This window comes from Sardina pilchardus, chromosome 19, assembly GCF_963854185.1.
Source record: "Sardina pilchardus chromosome 19, fSarPil1.1, whole genome shotgun sequence".
Classification (NCBI taxonomy): domain Eukaryota; kingdom Metazoa; phylum Chordata; class Actinopteri; order Clupeiformes; family Clupeidae; genus Sardina; species Sardina pilchardus.
The window spans coordinates 4,446,848-4,456,517 of NC_085012.1; the positions used below are offsets into that span (position 1 = coordinate 4,446,848).

Consider the following 9,670-nt stretch of genomic DNA (forward strand, 5'->3'; position numbering starts at 1 on the left):
CAGAGACAGGCTAATATTGAAGCACAGGAGCCTCAAAGGCCTGAAGAGAGCCTGAATGCTATTTTAGTTTGGGCAAGACAGTAGTCTCTAAATGGCCCCACCAATAATACTAACACTGAGCTGGTTTGAGATAGAAAAAAAGAACAACAAATAAAGGGATCATGCTCAGGGAGTAAGAAAGTGAGAAAGAGAGAGATTGAGAGAGAGAGAGAGAGAGACAGAGAGAGAGAGAGAGAGAGAGGTTTCCTCAGCTGATGGATGCATTTTGTATGAGGACACAGAGGGCTTCCATATCACCTGCTGTGTGTCGCAATTACAGTTTAACTTGTGGAGAGGACTTACTGTAGCCGGAGGAGCAACAGACCGTATACACACGCGCAAACACACACACACACACACACACACACACACACACACACACACACACACACACACGCACACACACACAACAAGAGAAGCCAAGCAGAACATCTACAAAATCCAAATCTCTCAACCACAGAAGTCTGATTTTCAGCCAAAGTCTGACTAGGAGCAACAACATGATAAAAAGAATGACCAAACACGCGCGCACACACACACACACACACACACACACGCACAGTGAGGGACTAGGCCAAGCTTCAGTCCTTCATGTGTGTCCAACTCTGCGCTCTGTCTGCCTCTACACACTCCGTGTGCACTAATGAATTGCATCAATTGATGTTGTTCCTGCAAGCTAAGTCCGCTCCAAATCAGTTTAAGGAAGAGTAGATTAAGAGACAGCGCAGAGACGCTGGAGGGGAAGAGAGGAAGAACAACAAGAGAGAGAGAGAGAGAGGGAGAGAGAGAGGGAGAGAGAGGAAGAACAACAAGAGAGAGAGAGGGAGAGAGAGAGGAAGAACAACAAGAGAGAGAGAGAGAGAGAGAGGGAGAGAGAGAGGAAGAACAACAAGAGAGAATGAGAGGGAGAGAGAGAGGAAGAACAACAAGAGAGAGAGAGAGGGAGAGAGAGAGAGAGAGTGAAAGGGTGGAAAAAAAGAGAAAAAAAGATTGTTGTGAAGATAAACGCTGTCACGTTGTGTTTCCAACTCTCTCTCCTTCATTATGGGATCAGAGGGCCCAGCGGACGGCCTTTTCCCGGCGTGCCTCCGTGTTTAGAGTGGACGCCTGAGATAAGGCCACTCGGGCTGGCCCCTGCACAGACGCGGACACACACACACACACACACACACACACACACACACACACACACACACACACACACACTCCTGCATCTAGAACAGTCCGGAATGCCCGGCGTGCGGGCCACTGTCACCAGTGGACACCAAACACGTCAACAAAGTGCAGCGCAGACGCATACTTCAATATCTGCAGGCATAATGGCAGCAGCCAAATGTGATTAAACTAGCATCACACACGTACACACGTGCACATGTACACAAACACACACACACACACACACACACACACACACACACATACACAACCCTGAGCAGACAGACTCCTGTCTCTAAAGATTGCCCTCTTTCCTTTTCCGCTTTTCCGGGGGATTTATGACACCCATCCTCAAACTCTGTACGGTGCAGTAAGAGGATTACACACAGACACAAACACACACACACACACACACACACACACACACACACACACACAGCCTACTGGTTTTGCCATTTCTGTTGATGGCTTAATCCAAACATGTAGCTCATCCGGCCTCTCTCACCCAGTTATACAGCTCTAACACACTTCACTGATGACGTAACATCAGCTGTAGTGAGGAATGCTGTGTGTGTGTGTGTATGTGTGTGTGTGTGTGTGTGTGTGTGTGTGTTTAGCTTTATCCAACACAGCATTAAATCTCCATAAACTGGCCCAACAACCACTGGGCCAACCACTGCGTAGGACCAGTAAATTGAATGGCCAGATTAAACCGAAGACAGCACTCGTGACAGATCAAACAAGTAGTGTGTGTGTGTGTGTGTGTGTGTGTGTGTGTGTGTGTGTGTGTGTGTGTGTTTGTGACGTGTGTGTGTGTGTGACGTGTGTGTGGGGGGGGGGGGACTACTACTTTACTGTGCTGTACTATGGCATGAGCTGAACCCTGTCTGCATACGGAGTGCATATATGTACATGACAGCATCATTTGGCCCAAGCTGTCAAGTCCAAACCACCAGTGCAGCTCTGGTGCACAGCAACACAGACTCAAAAACACAAACAAACAGCCCTGGCATGGTTGCAACTGTAGTCACACATAGCCACTGTTGCCAGTGCTATAATCAGACATTGTGGTTATAGCTCTGTGAATGAGGCACCATCACAAGATGCCTGAACATTTACAAAACGTAAATACTCCTCTTATCTAGGAGAGTCTCTACGATACGTCTCTGATCATGACTAAAAAGCCCTACCCTCACAACAATAACTGATGACTTTGAGTCGTACTAAAACTGTCAAGTAGGTTGCAGAAAGTCCCAAACCTTCAAATCAGAAATCATTTCAAAGACAAAGCAGCCTATGCACTTAAACCGGAATAATTTCAGAGATGTTTACCATGCAAACACCCGAAAATTCAATATGATGATGCTCACTCCAACTATTTCCACACGTTATTTCAGTTCAAGTCCGCCTTCAACATTCTTATTCAGGTCACGCATACACTCACACACGCACGCACACACTGGGTTCGGCGATAACTGTGTTCCATGAGCCGCAATCAATTCACTCAACATCACACTTCATTAAAATTAGACCACCGACAAACGTATGCCAAAAAAACTTACTAAAGCCGTTGTGATAATTGTAGGTTTCTCTTAAAAACAGCAGTGCAAATTGGACAAGAGTTATATTTCCCCTGATTCAGCCAAAGCACTTGTCTTCTTTACATGCAGTGAGGGTGTCCGACTTTCTCGTAAACTTGGGTATGCGAAATTATACAGTTTCTTACCTCGCAACTTGGTGAAACGATTTGGTTGTTCTCGTCATCTCGGTGCGGGGAGCCAGTCCAACGTGTCGCCATTATTTCATTTCAAACCACAAAGCCAAAGGTCTTTGGGAGCCCACATTGAGAAGAGAGAGAGGAGGAGGGGAAGAATTCCAAAAAAGCAAGGGGTACTCCGTTCTCTGGCTTCGATGTGTGCGTAAATAGCAAGAAAGAGTTCTAATCCACGCCGTCTTCTATCTTCATGTTAGTCGAGAGGTGCGCGATCCTATCACAGAGAAACAGAGAAAGAGCGATGAGAGAGTAACATGGAGTCTCTCTGACCGTCCGTCCTACACACACTGTCCCGCGGACAGACTATTCGCGCTGGCTGCCCGGTCGATAGCTCTGGCCTGACGAGCGAACAGATGGGGCAAGAGCACCTCCCCGAAATGTCCCCAGTATTTGCTTGGGAAAGAAAGTCGCGCTGAAACGGCCAGTAGGCTACTACACGACTCTAAACGTGCCCGGTGCTTTGAAATTCGTTATTGAAAAAGTACAGCACATCTAATCTATTTTAAGAACACGACCCACTGTGTAGAATCGTGCGATTGGGCAACTTTGTGTTTTTACAATAGCCTACGAGACAGAGACCTGACGTTTATAACCCAGTATAAACTGCTATGGTCAAGACGGAAGATATGACTGTAATGAAGTTATAATGACATTAATGTGAAAACAGTATGTAAGTTCGATGAAACGGCTTACTCTGCACTTCAACAGGGGCGAGAGTGGCACTGAAGAAAAGTGCACTGGCCTACATTAGACTAATATCTGCTACTTAGTAAACATATTGTCAGAAAAAAATCGTGTGGGCCTTATGTGTGGCTGGCCTATAGATGTGCGGTATTTGTTTTTAGACCTTAGCACCAGTGAAAATGAATCCTGAAAATAGAGGTCCTCCAGCGTATTAATGTCAACAGTTAAGCTATGTTATTTCATTCATATGCCCGCCAGGCTTATTATTTTGACTTTCGAGGTCACCACAGTTTTCTCGCAATGGTCCCTCGATTGTGAAATATTCATTCATGCGAGTAAACAATGTACCCTGTTGCGCAAATCTCGACTGTGATGTAGACTACCAATGGCTCCACCAGTACGCGATATAACTGGAGCCACCAGTCAGTCAGAACTGAGAACGGGTTGAAAACGATGCACCAACATAGCTGTCAGGCACGGACAAAACAGTCACACCACATACAAAAACACGTTCTAATAGGCACCTGACGTTGTTGTCCAAGAAACCTACAGCATCCAACGCATGACATACACTAAGGATCGATCGGTGGCTCGCAACCAAGACAGAGGCGACATTTTCCAGACCTACCTGTTACAAAAGGGATCCATTGACTGAAGGAAAACACATTGTCTAATCCACACATGCACTGCTTGACGTAAACTGTGGATGCCAATCTCATAAAATGCAACTGACTGTTCAGTTTTGCCGATGTGTTATCAAGGTAGCCATGGTCTCCAATGGATAGGGCTGATTTGTTTCCTTGTAGCGCTGCCAAGAATACCTGTGAGGTAGCCTACAACAGGGTGATGTTTGACAGCTATCGCTGATTTTCTTGCTTTCCCCAAGAGCGCTTCTTCTATGACACTTTCAATTGATTTTCCTTCTGTAGCCTATATGTATGTTATTCTTCATTTTATGTAAATACACTAATAATTTGTCTTCATTCTTGTTCTAATCCCACTTGGCGGCGCACGACAGACTGTTATGTGGGATTGACGAATCTCCAATTGCCCTGAAGCCCCGCCCCTCTTCTTCGCCCGCGGGGCTGAACGTCCAATCATATCGAGCTTTTCAATTCGTATTTTAAACCGAGCTAAATGGACGTCACATTACATAAGATGCTCAGACAGAGCATTTGCCAGCTTCACCATATCGACACTAATTAAGTGTATGACACTCGCCGTGCATCTTAAATAAAATCATCCAACACTTTGTAAGTCAACTCAATAATTACATTTTTAGATGTCCATTTTACACGTCAGGTATTATACATCTATTTTCTAAATTATTTGACAATTGATTTAATAACTTGATTCATATCATGCTCCATTTCCTTATTCGTTGTGAGTGATTTAGCTCCATTGTGCCTCGCAGGTGCAGCCTGTTCTGAGAGGCATCTAAGGTGCCAGAGCAGGGAAGGGAAACCAGCACCACATTCCTGGCACACTCACAGTCAGCTTAATGTAATGAACTGGATCGCTTCTCCTTGGATACCTTTTGTCTGCAAGTTCTTGGCAGCATTTGATGACAGTTTATATTTACAGTAATATAAAATTCAGGAGACACAGCCATCCAAAGTGGATTAACTGACACATAACTTTGCATAGAGCGATGGTGACTTGACAGCGCAGACCAGTATTGCCTAGGACACATACACACACACACACACACACACACACACACACACACACACACACACACACACACAAAACAACACTGAAATATGAGTCATAGTGTATGCAAAGCCTTGCTATATTACTTACAATGAACTTAATCAGTTTAAGGCTTACTGTGTCTGTTTTTGCTGATTGCAAATCCCAGTGAAAAATAGAACTTATCTACTTCTTCAAGTGCTTTTCAAAAGTTCTCACTGTGACACACAGGGCATGGATTCCACATGGGCCTGTGGATGCGGTGTGTGTGCATGAAACCCCTTGTGCAGCTGATCTGGATAGAGACAAAAGGAGCGCCCTTTCTGTTTGGCTGCCCATCCACGGCACAATAGATCTGGGACAATAGCGAGACTCTTTTCACCCATTCTCTCTCAAGGCCTCCCCAATTTCAGAGGGAGGGAGAGAGGGAGGGAGGGAGAGAGAGAGAGAGAGAGAGAGAGAGAGAGAGAGAGAGATGGAAAGAAAGCTCTTTTCTATTGTTTGGCAGCCTGGTGCACAATCACTCCAAACAATGTGGATTAGTTGGTTTGAAGAGGCCCTGTTCTGCACTGTTATTGACAGACAGCAGTGCTGCATCCAAAAGTCTCAGATTCAACAGAAATGGCACAGGATATGGAATAACCTTCTGCTGAAAGCAGCTACGCATAACTTACAGCATCACCACTCGGCTGTTTAAGTAAGATGTGTGTTTTACAGCTTATTCGCTCCACTATACTCTCCACTCTACTGCTGAAACAGCTCATGGCATAGCGGGGTTAAAAAACACGTTTATCTACAAATAACATTTTTGGACTTACACAGATAAGGTCATATGCCAGTTCAAATCACAAACAGCCCCATGTGATCTCTATAATTTGTGATTAGAATGCAAATTGAGTCATAGACCAGGTCTGAATCAAGAGGGGGTGGGGGCAAATTGAAAGCAACATTGACATGTTAAAATGCAATAGCACTCCAAGGTCAAGCAAGGTGAAGGGGCAGAGATTGCTCCATCGCCGAGGTCAGAGAGGATTCCAGACCAGACACCAACCAATCAATCAGTCCCCTCACATCTAATTGTCATTTGAGACGAGATCAAACAAGCAGTACATTAAGTCCATGTGCATTTTAATGCAATCTATTCCCTTATACACATGTAAGGTTTGATGTTCGGTTTTTTTTTTCAGTCCACTCAAGTGGAGTCGTCTCAAGATATCTAATCAAGTCATGATTTGCATTCCTGCTTTAGACTTTACTGGCAGAATAAAATATGTGGTAAACACATTTTAAAGCTGGTAGTAAACAAGTCGTATTTGTTGTCGCTCTCCGGTGAAATCGACACGCCTTTGCTCTGTCCTGCCACTGGATTCTCATGACCACTCCACGCCATGGACGGCCATTCAGAAGGGACAATCAGCGTTTTGTTCCTTTTGTACCTTTGCTTTCTACCTGTACTCTACTCTTTTCCCCCCTCCCTCCTTCCCTCTCTCTCTCTTTGCTTTCTACCTGTACTCTACCCCCCCGTCTCTCCCTCCCTCTCTCTCTCCCTCCCTCTCTCTCTCTTTGCTTTCTACCTGTACTCTACTCTCCCCCCCTCTCTCCCTCCCTCTCTCTCTCTCCCTCTCTCTCTCTCTCTCTTTTCTCCCTCTGCTCTGCTAATGGCGCATTAGAGGTTCGTACATGAGAAACCAGACATTGCCTTTGTCCCAGTGCCGCTCACCGGATCCAGGTTGAAGGTGGGGGGACAATGGCCACCTGGTTCCCATGGAGGCATGAGGTGTGTGCGAGTGGAGTGGAGTGGAGTGGGAGGGGGGAGTTATCACAGAGGTAAGCTAACCGTCCCTAAGTGCCGATGCTCGATAAGGTGGGGATTGAGTCGCGGCCAAGCCAACAAAGGGTGGCATTGTCACTACTGCCACATATAGGACCCCCAAAGCGTCTTTGGCTTTGGTGTGTGAGCATTTTTAAAGCCTCTCGTCCCCTGCACACACACACACACACACACACACACACACACACACACACTTACCCTCCTGCTAGCGCAACTAGCTTTTAGCCATCTCTGTTGAGGGAGGAATTCTCTTCGCAACATAGTTTCTCAGAGTTCAATGTTAACTGATTTCACTCTTTCACAGTTTAGCAAGGTTGATGTGGCACATGAACTCTTGATGACGAGAGACACTTTTAAAACATTGTTTTGGTGCGGCGATTACCTCGCCCCCACTTGCTACAGCCTCTGACTGTACACTTCCTCAGCGTTACAAGGATTACCTGTGCCAATTCTCACCCGGCCCCTAGTCTAGGTGCATGACCAGAGCCAACTCTGTCCACTGAGGTATAGCTGCCCCCACACATGGGCAAGAGATCTACTCATGCCATGCCAGAGGAAGACAGGTCACTCAGTCATGGGGACCATAAAAGAATACGAGGTTCCCTTTTTTCAATCAGGTTCAGGTGGGAAATGATCACGGCTGGGTTGTAAAAGCTATGGAGAAATGCAGGTGTCAGCATTATAAAAATACTCCACCCCGGAGTGAATGCACATCCATCAGACATATCGCATTAGTCTCGGTAGTCACGGCTGGCCATTTGTTATGGCAACACAGCAGCAGGGTTTTCCAAAGGCCCCCAGAAGCTTGGGAGGTGATGTACTGTACTGTACTGTACATACGCAGGTACATTCGGACTCTGGTTGGCCGATGGCCTCTGAGGTATGCTCAGTGTTGCTGCATTTCCAAGTGATTAGCGCCCAAGTGCTCGTGGCCCAAACATTCCTTTTCCTCCAGAGTGTGCTGTGTGCCCTGAGGCATGCTGGGAGGCGTAGTTCTGTGTCATGCACGGTTGACTCTTTCCTACCCAGAGATATATTTAATTTCCCTGAGATCATTTTGAGACAACATTACTCAGTGAAGTCAAGGCTATTTTCAGTGATTAAGATGTTTATAAATACTCCCGTGTGTACAATAGACAGGTTTTAATGTAGTGGGCTATCCCTATAAAAATGAATGGATGCAGCAGAAGTTTAATGCGGCAAGAAATACTTTTAGTGGCGATTAGAAAGGAGGAATGGTTAGAAATGGCATGCTGAGAACTGACGTATTACATGTAGTTTCTGCCTACTACACAGAAAATGTTGGGCCCTGTATCTTATGTGGAAAAATACACCAGCATCCCTATGCAAAAGTCTCATAAAGACAACATGTTTGGAGAGGCTGCTGGCATGACTTATCAGAGATTTATTATCTATTAGAGCTCAAGGATCGAAAGCATTCTTTGAGCATGTGGGCTGGAGGGTTGAGAGTGTATTCGTGTGTGTGTGTGTGTGTGTGTGTATGATGATGGGATGTAGGCGTGTTTACTGGGATGGCCATAATGAATGGCAGATGGAGAGCTCTTCTGGTGTTTTCACACGTCCCCAACGAGCACCAGCTGACACCCCGACTGACTCATGGAACGGTACGGCGCAGGGGCGCTCCTCGCGCCAAATGGACTCCACTCGCTGGGGGGGGGGGGGATGCTCAGCACGTTTAGCGTGTTGCATGGTCCACATGATCACAAAAAGAGACAGAAAAAAGATGTTGCTGGTTTTGCAAAAAAATGATGAGGCAACCCAAACACATGGAAATGGAGAAAACAAGAGAACACAGATGTCTGCAGACTCAACATTCCAGCTTCCGACTTCGGGATTTGATCGTTGGCCTTTAAGTTATGTGGGCATACACAAATAAATGGGGTGAGGGTAAACATCGTTATGATGTTTACATCATTGCGAGTTTTGTTGTGACTGAAGAAGCTGTGTTGCTTATGATCCTTTTCATGTCTCTAAATTCTTTTAAGTTGTTTGGTTTGCTGGTGTTGTTATGACTCGAGACTTGCGATATTTCTCCACACCCTGCATAACCCAAAAGCCTGAACAGAAAAAGTAGAACGGAGGGGATTGCCCTTAATATCAGAGAGCTCTTCAAGAGATGAAGACAGAAGTGAAATGAGGCTTTGAGAGGATCTGCGAGTATTTGGCTGTGCACATGCAGACTAATGTGTAGTCACAGCCAAGCTCCTCTCTCATCAAACAACCCACAGACTGCCATCACAGTCACACAAAATAATCCTGCAAGTCTGTCAGAGCCTTTAAACATTCTGTCGTTCTTTAAGTGTCACGTCTTTTGATGTGGAACTCTAGATAACTTTGTAATGAGGACAGAAGGTTCATCAGACAAGCAAGTATGTTTCATTTAAGGTGAGGCGTACAGAGTTCCAACAGGCGGGAATACCAGTCTCTTGGAACGTAGGCAGTTTTATGCCGATGTGCAGAATTTGTCAGCTGCC

At 45.7% G+C, this 9,670-nt stretch overlaps 1 protein-coding gene across 2 annotated transcripts in view; it reads right to left on the reverse strand.

Moving 5' to 3' along the window:
• Positions 1 to 4,635, reverse strand: part of LOC134065764 (rho GTPase-activating protein 21-like) — a 115,407-nt gene extending 110,772 nt beyond the window's left edge. For both annotated transcript variants that reach the window (XM_062520834.1, XM_062520833.1), the window contains exons 1-2: positions 4,281 to 4,635; positions 2,921 to 3,182 (exon numbers count right to left, since the gene is read on the reverse strand). In XM_062520834.1, coding sequence (XP_062376818.1) covers positions 2,921 to 2,992 — 72 coding nt within the window. In that variant the 5' untranslated portion in view covers positions 2,993 to 3,182; positions 4,281 to 4,635. The remainder of the gene's footprint in view (positions 1 to 2,920; positions 3,183 to 4,280) is intronic.
• Positions 4,636 to 9,670: the final 5,035 nt, after the last annotated feature.